This window comes from Brassica oleracea, chromosome C7 (assembly GCF_000695525.1).
Source record: "Brassica oleracea var. oleracea cultivar TO1000 chromosome C7, BOL, whole genome shotgun sequence".
NCBI lineage: Eukaryota > Viridiplantae > Streptophyta > Magnoliopsida > Brassicales > Brassicaceae > Brassica > Brassica oleracea.
This window is the reverse complement of record NC_027754.1, coordinates 24427149-24445297: the sequence shown is the minus strand read 5'-3', so window position 1 is coordinate 24445297 and position 18149 is coordinate 24427149. Positions and strand designations below refer to the sequence as shown.

The 18149-nt window shown below is 39.4% G+C and overlaps 1 protein-coding gene across 4 annotated transcripts; it reads left to right on the top strand.

The window, feature by feature from the left end:
• Window positions 1-8403: 8403 nt before the first annotated feature.
• Window positions 8404-15549, top strand: LOC106306506 (protein DA1-related 6-like). 4 transcript variants are annotated; one of them, XM_013743148.1, is made up of 20 exons: window positions 8666-8859; window positions 9162-9252; window positions 9352-10200; window positions 10291-10871; window positions 10953-11082; window positions 11173-11247; window positions 11320-11418; window positions 11515-11727; window positions 11808-11870; window positions 11948-12066; window positions 12145-12203; window positions 12279-13438; window positions 13536-13658; window positions 13763-13834; window positions 13913-14012; window positions 14133-14309; window positions 14392-14457; window positions 14532-14650; window positions 14737-14795; window positions 14868-15549. In XM_013743148.1, the coding sequence occupies exons 2-12, from the start codon at window positions 9214-9216 to the stop codon at window positions 12620-12622; spliced, it is 2571 nt and encodes an 856-aa protein (XP_013598602.1). In that variant the 5' UTR covers window positions 8666-8859; window positions 9162-9213; the 3' UTR covers window positions 12623-13438; window positions 13536-13658; window positions 13763-13834; window positions 13913-14012; window positions 14133-14309; window positions 14392-14457; window positions 14532-14650; window positions 14737-14795; window positions 14868-15549. The 4 variants fall into 4 exon arrangements, with proteins under 4 accessions (XP_013598601.1, XP_013598602.1, XP_013598600.1 ...); XM_013743150.1 differs by having other exon boundaries at window positions 8667-8859; window positions 9352-9804; window positions 9958-10200; window positions 13536-13834; XM_013743147.1 differs by lacking the exon at window positions 8666-8859 and adding an exon at window positions 8404-8600 and having other exon boundaries at window positions 13536-13834.
• The last annotated feature ends 2600 nt before the right edge of the window (window positions 15550-18149 follow it).

Sequence of the window (18149 nt, the reverse complement as noted above, 5' to 3'; positions counted from 1 at the left end):
AGATAGCTTGAAATTACGATCAGAAGGAAAAAGAAAAGAGAGGGGAAAATATTTAGAGTACATATCAGACATGAAAGCAAGAGAACAAGAGCCTGAGACATGTCTTGAGCGAGTGACCAAGAGAGTCACTCGTCTTTTTCATCGTCATGACCTTTTTCTTGTTCTTGATCCACTTCCTCTGTTTCTTGGCCGACAAGTGGTCTTCACCATCGTAGCATTCGAGCGTGTAGCTTCTGAGATATTTTCGTCTGTTGAATCTGTAGACCTCGGGGCTTATGAATCTAACGCAATCTCCTGGTGACTGAAGAGGTACGCCTTTTGCAACTTTATAAACTCTGACTGAGTTTTGAACATTTTTGATCATCATTTTTTTTGTCTATAATCCTAAAGAGAAGCTTTGTGCCTTTTTTATAGCGTGGCCTGCTGCTGAAAAAGAGAATGATTTATAATTTACAAACTGTCCTTTTGATGATTAAATTAGTCACTAGTCACTACTCAGTACCGGTTAATACGACTTTTTGTAGTTGGTACTTGGTACTTGGTACTTGGTACTTGGTACTTGGTACAGCGCTAGACAATTGTTTTTGAAATTTCCTTTTCAAATATCCAAATAGTGTATACACCTACAGGTGTAAATGTGGTTCCAATAAAGAGAGCCAGACGTCATTGCTTCGCCCGTCAAGATACACATTTAATAGAGGCCGAGGCCCGTTTCAAATATATTGTGTTTCTTTATTCTGATCATTCGACTAAGGCCATTAGCTAAACATAAACTGTATGAAACATTAGTTTTGATCAGTGTTTTGAAACCGAGACCGCAGTCGAACCGGTAAACCCGGTGATTCGATATATAATCCGGTTTGGATTTCCGAAAAAAATATTATTTAAAAACCCGCAAAAAACCATTAAAACCCATAGCTCGGCTACCGGTTGAACTACCGGTAAAAATCAATAAATAGATTTTACTTATTTTTCTTAGATTTTTTTAATTATGTTATTAGAATCTGTTTGTATATAATCTATTAGTTTAAAGTTTTATTTTTATCAACTAATAAAATATTATCATTTAAATACTTGTATCATTCATTTTTTTTCGTTAGTAATATATTAGATATTAGATTTTGACCAAAGATATATATTAGATATATCACTCTATTACATTAATACAATTTGCTTGCCAATTATTTTGGAAATCACTAACCATAACCGAATTTTGCCAAATGACATTTAATTTTAACATACAAAAATATCTCTCTAAATACAACATACATAATACAATATAGTATATACCTGAAATTATTTTATCATATATTATGTCTCTTTACTTCCAATTAACTTATCATCTAACATGTCGTTACAAACAATACATAATCATCAAAACATGTTATGTCTCTTTACTTTCCAATTAACTTATCATCTAACATGCCGTTACAAACAATACATAATCATCAAAAACTCTTATATAGTATAATACTTTTAGGTATGACTAATTCAAACCTTTTATTTATCAAAATTTTAATATAGGTGATGTAATTAATAACCAGTGCTAAAACGAATTGGTTATAACTACTTTTTGGTAAAGATAAATTGTCAAATAATTAGAGCAACTAAACTAATCGGTTAATTATGAGTTTCCTATATCTTAATGAATACTATTGCAGTCTATTACATATGCAATTAATAGATTATTACATGCATATGTTATTTATAACCCAATATAATCCCTGTATTGTTACTAAAATAATAATAGCAGCAAAATATGGTCAATATTTATATTGTGTGGTTCTCTTTGTTCTTTCCCTATTAATGAATAATAAAATATAAAACTAATCAAATAAAAATCTAACAAATCAATCTATCGGAAGCATATAAAATTAGAAACCATTCCAAATTCAAGATTTGAAGCATGAAATGTTTAAATTATGATTTTGACACAGATTTACTGGAACAAAATCATCCTAATATTTATATAAGAAACAAATAAGATTTACTAATTAAAAGAAAAAATAAGTAACCAAACTACAAGCCACACATTCTAAATCGAACTCATTTTTAATTTAATAAAATGGTAAACACTTCTAACATCATTTTATAACAAATAATTCCGCGTATAAACGCACGTCAGAATTTAGTTCTAGTGAAAAGGTTAAATTTTCAGTTTTACTATTGTTTTCTTTTGTTGTCGAGTTTGTATCTCTTTCACTTTTTTTTTGATTAAAATGACTTAGAAAATGTTCTTGCTGAAGTATCACAGAGGCCAAAGATGATGAAGTGATAAACCCAGGAAATTATGTTGGTAATCTTTTTTTAAAATTATTGAATTTTCTGATTTTTATCATATATAATACCGAATAAATTATTTATATGTATTTTTTAGATTTTTATGAAGATTTTACTATGCTACCCGAAGAAAATGAGTAAACAATGGGAGAAATAACTAAAATTAGTTAATGTGATTTGATATTAGTTTATTTTGTTATTTACTATCTGTTACAGTTTGATGTTTTACTTTTGTTTTAATTTAAATTTAAAGTTTAGATTTATTATTCACATTTGAAAATTAAAAACATAGAATTTTTCAGTCTTGATATTTTTATTATGTCATAATTCTTAAATTGTTACAAAAATATTTAAATAGTCTAATTTGTAATTAGATATTCTATATGTTAAAAAAATTTGAAAAAAAACTAAAGTTAAGTATTTTTGAATGTTTTAAAACACAAAATATCTCTTATGTTTTTCAATAGCTAATATATTACCATATACTTTAACAAAACTAATTAATTTATTGATCCATGGTTTGTCCACGATGGATCCACAAATGCGATAATCCGTGAAGTTGTATGGTTCAGTATCTAGATCAGATTTAAAATCTTTGGTTTTTGATCGTCAAAATATATATATAAATTTTAATGGCATCGATATATAATGTAAATGAACACCAATAACAGCGTTGGGCATGCGATTGGATGTTAACTTTTTTGTTTTGTTTGTTTTGAGTTAAAAAAAATCTTATCATCTCGCTCTCGCTCTTACTTGGCTAGTTTTAATTTGTTTTATTGGAAGCTAAAAAATGACGACGTTTCAAGAGGGAGGGAAACCAACGTGATTGAATCCTATGTTTTTCAATAGCTAATATATTACCATATACTTTAATAAAACTAATTAATTTATTGATCCATGTATAGAAATTAGATCACTCGAACACAATGTGTGTTAATCTCAGCAATAAGAAACACTTTCTTATTAATCACTCTTAAGGAAAACTATCTCAAAAACCTTAAGCTCTCAAACTCATAAGTTATGCTACATCTTAGCATCTCCTTATATATCAACACATAAATCCTAAACTCATTAGGTATAACACTTTATTAGATATTTCCTAATCCCTTTAGATAAACACAAACTCAATGGGATTAGGTAGCTTACTCTTCAAGCTAACTTTAAGCTTATCCCAACATCCTCCCCTTTAAGCTTAAAGTTCTTTATCTCCAAATCCTTCATGCCAATGAACTCTCTCTTCCTTGAATCGAATTCTCCCAAGAGCCTTTGTAAGTATGTCTGCCTTTTGTCTTTCTCTGGGGACATGCTCTACTTCAATTTGCTCCTTCTCTACACACTCTCGTATGAAATGATATCTCTTGTGAATGTGTTTACTCCTTCCATGAAACACCGGATTTTTTGTTAACGCAATTGCCGATTGATTGTCGATCCTTATCATTACCTTCTCACATGGACGGCCTGTGATTTCGCTTAACAGATCCTGCAACCAAATCACTTGTTTTGCAGCTTCTGTCCCGGCCATAAATTCAGCTTCACATGAAGACAACGCCATTGTATCTTGTTTCTGTGAACACCATGAGATTGGACTATCACCGAGATAGAAGATGTGGCCTGTTGTGCTCCTCCCATCGTCTAGATCAAATACATAGCTACTGTCACTATACCCAAAGATCTTCGGTACCTTTGATGTTGAGCGCTCGAATGTTAACCCATAAGCAGTGCTCCCACGTACATAGCGCATGATCTGCTCCATTGCAACTCCATGTGACTCCCTTGGACTATGCATGAAACGGCTCAGAACTCCCACAGCGAAGGAGAGATCAAGCCTTGTATGTAGAAGATATCACAGACAACCAATGTTCTTCCTAAACCGTGTTGCGTCTATCTCCCTCTCGTTCTCTGCTTTGCTCAGCTTCAGACCTTGTTCCATTGGTGTTTGAACCTAATTGCATTTGTCCATTCCATCCTCTTCCAATATCTTCGATGCATATTGTCTCTGAACTAAAGTGATTCCATTCTCATGTTGGCACACCTCTATGCCAAGATAATACGTCAATTTGCCAAGATCGCTCATATCAAACTTTGTCGCCATATTTTCTTTAAACTCTTTAATCAGCTTGATGTTTGTGCCGGTCACAAACAAGTCGTTTACGTATACTGCGACCACAATTAACTCGCCATCAACTGACTTTCGATAAACCGATGGTTCTTTTGAGCACTTCTTGAACTGAAGCTCACTCAAGATCTGATTGAGCTTGTTGTTCCATGCCCTCGCCGCTTGTCTCAGACCATACAGCGCTTTGTTAAGCATATAAACCTTATTCTCTTCACCCTTCTTCTCGAAGCCTTCTGGTTGTGTGACGTACATGATCTCCTTTAACTCACCGTGTAAGAACGCGGTCTTTACATCCAGGTGATGCACTTCCCATCCGTGTGTTGCAGCGAGGTTAACAAGAAGTCGTATTGTCTCAAGTCTAGCAACAGGTGCGAACACCTCGTCGAAATCGATTCCGTGTCGTTGTACGTAGCCTTTCGCGACAAGTCTGCTTTTGTATTTGTTGATACTGCCGTCGGAGTTGCGTTTGATCTTGAACACCCAATTCAATCCAATTGGTTTTTCTCCATACGGTAGCTCAACTAGTATCCACGTATTGTTCTTCTCGATGGAGAGTATTTCATCCTCACATGCTCGTGTCCACTCTCTTGACTGTTTCGCCTCATTGAAGTTTCTCGGTTCATTGTTGAGATACATTAAGAATTCTTCTCCAAGTTCTTCAGCCAAGAGTATGTAGTCGTCGAGATACTTCGGCTTGACGCGTTCTTGCTCTGATCTTCTCAAGTTTTGCTGCTCAGGCTCCGTGATCTCAGTTTCTTCTTCATCATAGTCTGATTCTTCAACCTCGGGTACTTGTGTATCACTTGCTTCTTCTTCTCGTGACCGCTGCTCTGTTTCTGTAGTGATGCCTCTGTTTCCAAATTTTCCAAGTGTAACAGCAAAACTTTCACTCCGGTTCTGGTTTGTATTATCTGAGCTCCAATTCCAGCCTTTTGATTCGTCGAAGACAACATCCCGGTTTACTATGATCTTCCGCGTGCGAGGGTCTAGTAGTCGATATGCTTTCGAGCCCGGTTCTGTTCCCAAGTGTACTAGTATCCTTGCTCGATCATCAAGTTTCTTCAGAAATTTCCCTTCTATCTTTGCATATGCTGTACATCCGAAAACTCGCATATGATCAACTCTCGGCTTCTTCATGCGATACCCTTCGTATGGTGTCTTCTCGTTCAGGGCTCTAGTTGTTACGCGGTTCAAGATATAGGTAGAATGTCGCATTGCCTCTCCCCAGAGCCAGTTCGGACAATGCATATGTTTCATAATACTTCTCGTCATCTCCATCAACGTTCGGTTTCTTCGTTCAACCACCCCATTCTGTTGGGGTGTGTATGGAGCGGTAAGGTGTCTTCGTATCCCAACGCTCTTGCAATAATCATTGAACTCTTTGGAACAGAATTCTCCCCCTCTATCTGTCCTGAAGGTGATGATCTTCTTTCTTGTTTCCTGCTCCACTGTGTCTCTTAATCTTTTAAATTTGGAGAAAGCTTCGCTCTTCTCTCTCATTAACATACTCCACATATATCTTGTATGATCATTGACAACAACAAATATGTATTTGTTTCCCGCTGGCGTACTTGAACTTATAGGTCCGCAAAGATCTCCGTGTAGAAGCTCTAAAGCCTTGCTGGCTCGGTATGTAGTTGCCTTAGGAAACATTTTTCTCGCTTGTTTACCAAGTAGACAAGAGCTGCACACCTCTTTCTCAATACTCATGTTTGGAATGCCGAGTACTAGCTCCTTTTGCATCATTGCCTTCAAACTATCACGATTTATATGACCTAGCTGTAAGTGCCACTTTCTTGACTCGTTCTCCGTTGATGCTTGGAGACATGTAGTTGGATTTATTCCCATATGAACTTTGTGTAATCTGTTTCTTGATCTCCTAGCCTTGACGAGTAACTTCCCAAACTGATCATGCATTGTTAACTCTTCTCCTCTCAATCTTATATCACAGCCTGCTTCTGTAGCCTGACCTAGGCTTATAATGTTACTTTTTAGGTCAGGGATGTAATATACATCCGTCATCATCCTTGAGTCTCCATTTATATCAGTAAAGGCTATCGTGCCTTTTCCTTTGATGTATATGCGAGAGTCATCGCCGAAGCGTACTTTTCCAGTGATGGTATTGTCAATCTGAGAAAAATACCTTCGATCTCCGGTCATATGGTTGCTAGCTCCGTTATCAAGATACCATATGTTCTCTCCTCTTGTGTTTGTCTCATACTTCTCAGGTAGAATATTCTTCTCGTTTAAGAACACTACCTCATGCATCATAAGTTCATCAGCCTCTTGTGTTTCGGTGTGATCATTCTCTTGAGCTTCTTGCAGCTTAAGCTTAAGCTCTGGACATTGAGCCACGAAGTGGCCAATCTTATCACACCGAAAACAAGTAATCCTCGATGCATCTCGTCCTCCGTTAAAGCGTCCTCGACCCCGTCCTCTGTAGTAGTTAGATCGACCACCTCTGCCTCGACCTCTATATGCTTCTCCATAATAGTCTCGATTCGCCTGGTCTTGGTATGATCGACTAGATTGATCTTGTGAAGGACGGCTTGACAGTTGAGATTGTCCATCAGCAGTTGCATACATTAACTTCCCTTGATCTTCTTCCACTTCTTCTTCTTCGCGAATTCGTTCCTCATACGCTTTCAAGCATCCCATAATATCCTCAAAACTCGTTACATTGAGGTCTAGCACTTGCTCGAGTGAAGCAACTATGTGTATGTATTTCTTTCGAGGGAGACTTGTAAGAAATTTCTTCACGAGTTTTACCTCTTCGATGGTGACTCCAAGTGCAGCAGATTTTGAAGCAAGTTCCGATAGCTTGCCTCCAAAGTCATCAATACTTTCGGTATCCTTCATCTTTAATCGGTCAAAGTCACTCATCAAGGTTTGAAGTCTAGCCTCTTTTACTCACTCAGCTCCTACATGTCTGGTTTTGATTGCTTCCCATACTTGTTTAGTCGTGACAAGCTCCCCTACTTGTAGTATAAGTGCTTTCGGTATTGATTGGAACAGTAGCGCCAAAGCTATGCCATTCTTCTCATTATTTGTTGTCTTCGTCTCGATCACTTCCCATACCTTATGAACTCGAAGAGTAAGCCTCATCCTCATGGCCCATACGGTGTAATTTGTTGCGTTGAGCATAGGGCACTTTATCAACGAAGAACCTCCTCCTTCTTTCATCTTCAAGGTCGCGGGTATGATTTCACTCATGATTTCGTTTTGGCTCTGATACCAAATATAGAAATTAGATCACTCGAACACAATGTGTGTTAATCTCAGCAATAAGAAACACTTTCTTATTAATCACTCTTAAGGAAAACTATCTCAAAAACCTTAAGCTCTCAAACTCATAAGTTATGCTACATCTTAGCATCTCCTTATATATCAACACATAAATCCTAAACTTATTAGGTATAACACTTTATTAGATATTCCCTAATCCCTTTAGATAAACACAAACTCAATGGGATTAGGTAGCGTACTCCTCAAGCTAACTTTAAGTTTATCCCAACACCATGGTTTGTCCACGATGGATCCACAAATGCAATAATCCGGAAAGTTGTATGGTTCAGTATCTAGATCAGATTTAAAATCTTTGGTTTTTGATCGTCAAAACGTATATATAAATTTTAATGGCATCGATATATAATGTAAATGAACACCGATAACTGCTTTGGGCATACGATTGGATGTTAACTTTTTTGTTTTGTTTGTTTTGAGTTAAAAAAAATCTTATCATGTTGCTCTCGCTCTTGTTTGGCTAGTTTTAATTTGTTTTATTGGAAGCTAAAAAACGGCCACGTTTCAAGAGGGAGGGAAACCACCGTGACTGAATCGTATGGGAAAAAAAGTCAAAGAGGAATGTGGTTACGCCACGTGTGTAAAAACAGCTGGAAGGTTGGACCACAAAAGAAGTTTTCTCTTTCTTCTCGTCAAACCGACTCGTTTTAAACTTTTAACTTTCCTAATGGACCTATTCAACGCATCGAGAGAGAGAGAGAGAGAGAGAGAGAAGGGTGGGTGTATTTTCGTTTTGGAAGATCGGTCGCTGTTTCCAGTCCACATGAAGAAAAGGAAAGGAAAGAGCTTTTTTAAATTTTGGGCTGTAAACGAAATCCAAAAGCCATGTCTTTGGGAATATTCTTCCGGGTTAGCAATAACCATCTCACTCACGAGTGGTCGTCTGGTCTGCCTCTGGGTAAGTATTGACTTGCTTTGCCCGTATTTAAATTCATTTTCATCCGAGTATCAAAAGTTTGACGGCCTTTACAAAGATTCTCCCTAAGTACAAAAAAGTTTCAAATCTCTTTAAATGGGTCGTTTGAGTCTTTCAGCAACGCGTCGACCTCAAAATTTTTGGGAATTCTAGCAAAAAAAACTCATGTGAATTTTCTTTTGTTTTGTTCGTCTCTGCATTCCACTTTCAGCTCAGGCTCCCTTCGCCTGGCAAATCTCGGGTTTGTCCGATTCTTGTTCCTTTGGATCATCTTCTGTTACATTGTTTCGCTCATTCTTAGTTTCCAGTTACCACTAGGCATAGATTCTGTTTCGTTACCTAGTTGCGTGGCAGTTTGTCTCTTTGTGTTTTATTGTTTTGCATTTTTGATCATAATGTTCATTTTTGATCGCTGATTTGTTTCCTAAAGCATGTTTGCCTTTGGTTGACGTAAATTAAGTTGTTTGGCTTAGACTAGTGAATCTTTGATCTTGTTTCGATCATTGGGGTCAGTGATGATAAAAAATGATTGATCCCTCGCAGGGGGAAAGGCTGCCCAAATCGGTGAAAGAGTGGGATCCAGAAGAAGAAGAAGATGTGGTGCCTCTCTTGCCTCAAACCCTCTACTTCTGAGGTTACTATCATTTTATTCAGTTGCTGCTTTCGTCTCACCCAAAGTTCCTTTTTGCTTCCATTTTTTTTTTTAAAATCTTATCTTTTTGCTTCCGTTTAGGATCCTTTTGAAGCAGAAATTGATCTTGCCTTGGCAGTTTCACGGGAAGAAGCTGACATTCAAGAAGCTAAACAGCTTGCTTCCGCCCTTCAAGAATCTTCTCGCCTCCAAAAACAACATGAGGATGAGGAGAAAAGGCGTGCCAGAGAGTTAGAGAAGGATGCTCAGATAGCCCGTGCTTTTCAATATGATGAAAGAGATAATAACTCTGCATTGGAAGATGAAAAACATGAGCAGCCTGCTAAGATTGCTGTGGAGAGTTTTCAAGATAAAGGCAAAATAAAACAGTTTGAAGAGCAAGTGAAGAATGATGAACAGGTGGCACAAGATCTTCAAAACCGCTTCCACAAGATGGCATATGAGGAAAGTTTAGGGCTGCATGTGCTTGACGACAAAGATGAGCAGCTTGCTAAAACCGTTAAGAGCTCAAAGGAGAAACGCAAAAGCAAACAGTTCGAAGAACAAGTGAAAAAGGATGAGCAGGTAGCGCAAGATCTTCAGAACCGCTTCAACAAGATGGCATATGAGGAAAGTCATGATAACGCTGTGTTGGACGAGCTTGCTAATACCGTGAAGAGTTTCAAGGAAAAACGCAAAAGCAAACAGTTTGAAGAACAAGTGAAGAATGATGAACAGGTAGCGCATGATCTCCAAAACCTCTTGAGTGAGATGCCATACAAAGAGAGTGCGAGGCTGCATGATAACTCTGTGTTGGGCAATGAAGATGAGCAGTTTCCTAAGACCGTTGGGAGGAGTTTAAAAGTGAAAGGTAAAGAAAAGATACTTGAAGATGAACAAGTGAAGAAGGATGAAGAACTTGCTGCGAGAGTTCATGAGCGTCTAAACATGGTAAGAGTATCCTTCTCGACTTTAGGAAATAAAATCATGATCCACGTAGATTTATATGTCCTGTCCTGATTAAGAATGTTTCACTTGTAGCATGTGAAGAAGGATGAAGAGCTTGCTCTGGTTCTCCAGGAGAGTCTGAACATGGTAGAGCCTCCTCCTCGTCCTCGGATTGAAGAACGTAAAAATATTCCTCGTGGAGCTGCGTTGGATGTTAAGAAGAGTTCAAAAGAGAAAGGCAAAGGAAAGAAAAGTGAAGGTGAACAAGTGAAGAAGGACGAAGAGCTTGCTCTGATTCTCCAGGAGAGTCTGAACATGGTAGAGCCTCCTCCTCGTCCTCGTATTGAAGAACGTAAAAGTATTCCTCGTAGAGCTGTGTTGGATAGAGAAGAGCAGCTTGCTAAGGAGAGGTCAAAAGAGAAAGGCAAAGGAAAGCAAATTGAAGATGAACAAGCGAAGAAGGATGAACAACTTGCTGTGATTGTTCAGGAGAGTCTGAACATGGTAGAGTCTCCTGAAGAAAACAGCAACATTTCCTCCTCTAGAGCTCCGATGGATGAAGATGAGCAGCGGATTATTTGGGAGAGTTTGAAGGGGAAGGGTCTAATAACTCAATCCGAAGATGAGGTGGAAGATGTTGGAAAGCTCGTAGAGGCGAATCCTCCTCCTCCTCGGTATGCCTCTATTGCTAGTTACATTGCATTCTTGATCTAGACATATGTATTGGCCTGTTTAAGAATGTTTACTTGAAGCAGGTGTGGTGGTTGTTACTATGAGATTGAACACGAAAGGTCTGTGGATGTCTTGGGTGTTCTTTGGCATCCTAAATGTTTAATATGTGGTGCTTGCCACAATCCAATTGCTATCCACGAGGTTGAAACCCATGTACGAATAACCTCCCTGACTTGTTCATTTGTATATATTTTTTTGGTTCAAAATCAAAATTCTTAGATATATATATATATAATTCCTCAGGTCTCAAACCTAAGAGGCAAGTTTCACAAAAACTGCTATCGCCGTTACTGCTATGTCTGCCAAGAGAAAGTGAAGGTATATAAATTCCCTCTTGGTAATTTTCAGGAGGAGGATGATTTACTGTAAATGTAATTTTTATTCTTTCAGATTAGAATGTTTAATGAACATCCTTTTTGGAAGGAGAGATACTGCCCTGATCATGATTCTGATGGAACTCACAAGTGTTTCAGTTGCGAGAGGCTAGAGGTGAGTTTTACCTATCAAAACAAACAAGGTAGAGAAGGGAATGAAACTACAATCGCACTGGTTAGAGTTGTTGTGTTTCTCTTTTTTTTTTGGCAGCCTAGGGAAACAAACTTTGTGGAGCTTGATGATGGTAGGCGGTTATGTCTAGAATGTATGGACTCAGCGGTTATGGATACTTACGAAGTCCAGCCTCTGCACTTTGAAATCCGTGAATTCTTCGAAGGCTTAAACATGAAAATCGAGAGAGAATTTCCTTTTCTTTTGGTGGAGAAACAAGCACTGAATAAGGCCGAGGAGGAAGAGAAGATTGTGAGTACAAAACAAAAAATTCTTATATATCTATCTCTCTCGCTTTCTCTTTTTGCTCATAAAGTTTCCAACACGAGCAGGACAATGAGGATGGTGTGGTAACCCGAGGTATTTGCCTGTCTGAAGAGCAGATTGTCACAAGTGTAAGTACTTAAAACGCTTTTACACAAGGTTTTGGCAATTCATGGGTTAATAATCTCTGTTCCACACATATAAAAAGGTGTCAAAAGGGCCAAAGTTGGGGCCGAACAAGCAGCTAATAGGGAAGACCACGGAATCTCAAAAGGTTGTGAGTGGATGCCCGGTCACTGCAATTCTCATCTTATATGGACTTCCTAGGTACTTTTACTCTCTTGAGGTTACTTTCCTCTGTGCTGATAAAGACTAAATGAAAGCTGTCTTGCAAAATTAACACAGGTTGCTAACAGGATATATCTTGGCTCACGAGATGATGCATGCTTATCTTAGACTCAATGGTACGTACTGGATTATTTGATCATCACTCTGAGGGAGAGGTCTCTCAAGTGTGTGTGTTTTGGTATTGTTTACAGGATGTAGGAATCTGAACACCGTTATGGAAGAAGGAATATGCCAAGTGCTAGGCCACATGTGGTTGGAGACTCAGACATACGCCACTATTGATGCTGCAGCTTCATCATCATCAGCAGCAGCAGCAGCAGAATCTTCTTCTTCTTCTTCGAGGACTCCTAGTGAAGCAAATGCGGGAAAGAAAGGGGAGTGGTCAGAGTTCGAGAAGAAGCTGGTGGAGTTTTGCAAGAATCAGATAGAGACAGATGAATCAGCAGCGTATGGTGATGGGTTTAGGAAAGTTGACCATATGGTGACAAACTCCAGCCTCAAGGATACCCTCAAAGAGATTCTTCGCCGGGGTTGAAGAAGACGACGGATGATTCCAGCTTTAAAGTTTTGTATCAGCCATTTTCTTTTTCATCATGGCTTTTTGTTTTTTCAATAAAGCTTGTGTGAGTGTGCAAACAGTTTTTTTTTTCCCTTCCTTAAGCAGTTGTATCCTCCTCGGATTCAATTCTTCCGGTGGATTTAAAAATCACTTTTCGTCATTTCCCTAGTTATAAATAGTTTCATACATTCAAAAAAAGCTGTCTTGTCTTGCCCAGCTATCGTCGTCTAGCGAATGCACACCAGGTGTTCGACTATTTGTTCCAACCACTAGTTTCTCGGTAGGCTTTTTCATTGTGACTGGAGATGTTTTCTCTAACCTTCTCCAACTCTGTTAAGCCACTCCACTCCGTTATTACACGGCAAGTTCGATTCTTTTCGCGTGACCCATTCCCAAACAAACTCCAGCATTACCTTTACAGAGCTAACCTCATCGATTCCATCCGTCTCACCCTCCGCTCCACACCCGTCTCAGAGACCGACCTAACTACTCTCTTAAACCACCGTCTTCTCTAACCTTTGTCGTCAAGAACGCTTTACGCTCCACTCCTTCCCTCGCTTCCGCTTGGTCTATCTTCAAATCCCTCAGGAAGATAAGCCCTCAACTTTCATATGAATCTGAGACACTTCACGCCTTCGCCACCGTTCTTGCAAAGTTCCAGCGATCTTCACAGCTCAAATCTCTTATTGGAGTTGTCCACGCTGGCAAATTCGGCCATGTTCAGTTCAGCTTTATGAAATTTCAGGTTTTGGAAGAATATGGAAACCTTCCAAAGATGAATCCTCCTCGTAGGTAAAGCTTATGCTTATGTTGCTACTTCCCTTGTAATTCTTTACCTGAAACTTATATTCTATTTGCTGACCTGATACAAATAATGTTTCGCTTGTAGCATGTGTGGTGGTTGCAACTCTGAGAGTGAACATGGAAGATCTGTGGATGTCTTTGGCATCCTGAGTGTCTCTGGTGTGATGCTTGCCACAAACCAATAGCTGTCCACGAGGTTGAGAACCATGTACGAAAACCCGAAAAACTAATAGCTCGGTATTTTTATGTACTCGACTTGCTCATTTATATTTGCTGATGCAAAACCTGAATCCTCGGTAAATAACACCTTAGTTTTCAAACTCAAGAGGCAAGTTTCACAATGCTTGCTATGAACGGTACTGCTATGTCTGCAAAGAGAAGAAGGTACCATTTTTTTTCGATTCTCTGCTGTGTATTTTAGTGCTGACCATGAGCTTAAATGTAGTAACTGTATTCTTTCAGATGAAAAAAATTCCATCAGCATCCTTTCTGGGAGGAGAGGTACTGCCCTGCTTATGAATCTGATGGAACTCCCAAGTGTTTCAGTTGCGAGAGGCTAGAGGTGAGTAGAAAAAACATGGTTCAAAGGGATGCAATGAGATGAATAATTAACCACTAGAAAAAAGTGAAGGAAGTATATTCCTCGGGTTTAACTTCTTAGGATTTTTTCTTTTCTTTGCAGCCTATGGGAACGAACTATGTAAAGCTCAGTGATGGTAGGTGGCTATAGAATGTATGGAATCTGCGGTTATGGATACGTGAATCCTTCGAAGGCTTAAACATGAAAATCGAGAGATAATTTCCTTTTCTTTTGGTGGAAAAACAAGCATTGAATAAAGCTGAGGTGGAAGAGAAGATTGTGAGTACATTTCCTATTTGAAACGTCCAATCTTTTTCGTTCTCTCTTACTCTGTCTCATATGCTAGTTTCCACACAAACAGGACTATCAATATGAGGTGGTAACCAGAGGTATTTGTCTGTCTGAAGCGCAGACCATCATCACAAGTGTAAGAACACACTTTTACGAGCTTTAGAGTCTAAAACTAGATGAGAATTCATGACTTTAATTATTCTGGTCCAGGTATCAAAAAGGCCAGGGATGGGGCCGCACAATCAGCTAATTGACATGGTTACAGACTCTCAGAGGGTTGTTCGTGACTGCGAGGTCACTGCAATTCTCATTCTATATGGACTACCTAGGTATTGCAACGTGTCTTCTCCTTCATCTCCCATCTTAGTAGGTCTCTTACCCCAATAGACTAAATGAAATCTATGTTCACACACAGGTTAATGACAGGATATATATTGGCTCACGAGATGATGCATGCTTATCTTAGACTCAATGGTATGTATTGGATTATTTGATCATCACTCTGAGGGAGAGGTCTGACAAGTGTGTGTTTGGTTTTGGTTACAGGATATAGGAATCTGAACACCGTTATGGAAGAAGGAATATGCCAAGTGCTAGGAGCCTAGGACACATGTGGTTGGAGTCTCAGACATACGCCCCTATTGATGCTACTGAAGCAGTAGCTTCATCATCATCAACAGGGCCGGCCCTGGGCCAAGCCCAATGAAACATTCGCCTTGGGCCCAGAAAATTTTTGAAAATTTTTATATGTAAATAGGCTCCTCAATTTGTAAAAAAAAAAATTTTTAGGCCCCCAAATTTTTGAAGTCTTCACCGAATGGTCTTGGGCCTCCAAACTCTCGGGGCCGGCCCTGATCATCAGCTTCTTCTACCCACACTTCAGCTGCTAAGAAAGGTGCATGCTCTGATTTTGAGAAGAAACTGGTGGATTTTTGCAAGAATCAGATAGAAACAGATGATTCACAGGTGTACGGTGTGGGGTTCATAAAAGTTAACAAGATGGTGAGCAATTCCGGCCTCAAGGAAACCCTCGAGATTATTCACCCGGGACTCACGCTTTCAAACCATTACCAAGTACCCCTTTTTATTCTGTTTTCCTTCTCTGGTGTGTGTTTTTCTTCTTGTGGGATTGTGCTGCTTCGTGTGAATAAGGCTATGTTGCTGTGTTGAAAGTGGAAACTATTTTATTTTCTCGTAAATTTGGAACCTTTCGAGGATTTTGTGTTAACCAACAGTATCTTCGTCCGATTTGAAATCTCGCAGATCTATTATTCCCTTTTTGAAACTAAAGGAAGTGTCTTTTGGGGAGGGTTGTGTTGTAATAGTTCTACGTTTACATGTTCACACTGTCAAGCCTTGTTGTTTGGTGTTGATTTCTTATCTGATAAACATCAAAGTGTTCGACCATTGGTTTCAAAGAACTTTCGGCCGAAATCGACTATATAGGGTGCTAATACCAGATTCTGATAATTTCAAAATAAAATTATTTTTTAAAATTTCTTCGGGGAAATTGCGCGGGGAAATTGGGAGGCGGAGGCTTCCACAGCTCCGTTGTCGCTGGCTCCAGACTCCGGGAGGTGAAGACTAACATAGTTTTACCTCGTCGGCTTTAGTTTTCTCGTTTTCGGTTTCTCGGGTTTGTGATCCGTTTATGGATCGGGGTTTCTCCTGTGTTCTTTTTAAGTGTTAAGATTTGGTTTCGTCGGGTGAAGTCTCGAAGTGAGACGAAACTCTCCGACAGGAAAACCGTGATACAAGAACATAATGGATTTGGTGGAGGCTCGACGTTTTGCAAGCTCCAGAGCAGTGAAGCTGCGGTGGTATGTTCAGGCGACGATGGAGGCGTTCTTACGCCGAGGTCGTCTGGTTTAAGTGTTGGGCCTTTGGCCCGTTAAGTGTTGCGGTGTGGGTTTTGGGCTTTATGCCCATTTAGTAGTTCTGGGCTTAGGCCTTTGTATGTTTGTAGCCCGGCGTTATCGCGGGCCTTCTGTTTGTTGGTTTTGCATTTGGGCTTGGCCCGTGCTTGTGCTCTTAATAAAACAATTTGGGAAAAAAAAAAATTGCGCGGCAAAGAAGGAAGGGAGCTTCAGCGCGTCAAAAGCAGTCCCCGGGATTTGTTATGTTCACGCGGAATACCCAATTGCCCAAAGAAGAGGAAGAGAAGTGAAGACACCGGAGCTCCAAAAGGGATTTTTTTTTTGGTGTTGGCATTGCCATATTCTGATAATTTGAAAACGTGGTAAAACTTCCCTTTTTCTCTTTAACTTTTTTGGGCAACTTCCCTCACAACCAGCTAATTGAAGACAGAGCAGCTTGTGAGAAATTGCGTGGCAAGAATGAACAGAGCTAATTGACATGGATGGTATCAAAAAGGCCAACTTCCAAGAAATTGCGTGGCAAGAATGTGATAAAACTTCCCTCACAGTGAAGACACATGGCATCTTCCGAGAAATTGACATGGATGGTATCAAAAAGCCCAAAGAATGGGACCGCACAACCAGCTAATTGACATGGTTACAGAGTCTCAAAGGGTTGTTAGTGACTGTGAGGTCACTGCAATTCTCATCCTATATGGACTCCCTAGGTATGTCTTCCACCACCTCATCTCCCATTTTAGCAATGTCTTGCCCCAATAGACTCAATGAAATCTATGTTCACACACAAACAGGTTAATGACAGGATATATCTGGCTCACGAGATGATGCATGCTTATCTTAGACTCAATTGTACGTATTGGTTAAAAAAACACCCAATATATACTAAGAGGATGGATGATTGACCAGAAAAGTCTCTCAAGTGTGTGTTTTGGTTTGATTACAGGATATAGGAATCTGAACACCATTATTGAAGAAGGAATATGCCAAGTGCTAGGGCACATGTGATTGGACTCTCAGGCATACGCCCCTGTTGATGCTACTGAAGCATCTTCTTCCCACACTCCAGCTGCTACTGCATCGAAGACAGGTGCATGCTCTGATTTTGAGAAGAAACTGGTGGATTTTTGCAAGAATCAGATAGAAACAGATGATTCACCGGTCTACGGTCAGTGGCGGAGCCAAAAGAAAATTTTAGGAGGGTCAGTTCATAAATAATATGAAGATGCAGTCTGCTGAGTTGATCTGTATCAGTTCGTGAAGTACTACAAGAGATAGTACAGGCGTGTGTCATGAAGATGGAGCTGAATAGGAGTTCCAGTTTTGTGATGTGCGTGAGCTTGCTAAGTTTGGAAAAGGAAAGAGAATATATGTTTGAAGATATATCGACGATTTCCATTAAGCAAAAAGGTTTTGCTTCGAGGGGAGGTTTACCTTTACAAGAAAAAGAAAGTTGCTTAAACGGAAATGGAAGTTGTCATATGTGTATTTGGAAGACTTGGAGAGCAAGTTTAAAACGTGGAGGGCAAGATCTTGTCTACTATATAAGGAAAGATGTGCCTTATGAGAAAGCAGACCTCAGAGAAGAGAGAGAGATGTTTCCTTGGTGTGTGTTACTGCTTGGTGTCGAAGGAGATTCTAAAGCATTGTCTGATGGAGTCTGATGTGGACTTAGTTTGGTGGCGTTTAAGTTGGCGCTTTGTGTGGTGGAGTTAACCATCGTATGTAGCTCGTGATGAGCTATGTGTGTGCTTGGGTGATCAAGCTTATGGTGTCACTGGTGTACGTTGGGTGCTGACGTACTTGGTGAAGTATTTCTGAGAAGTGGAAGATTGAAGCCTAGATTCAGGGGGAGTTTAGCAAAGGCGGTTTCATTGAAGAGATCTGTGAAGATTGTAGCTGTAGAAGACAATGTGCTCCGGTGAACCAGATGGTGATCTATGCATGCGTGCTT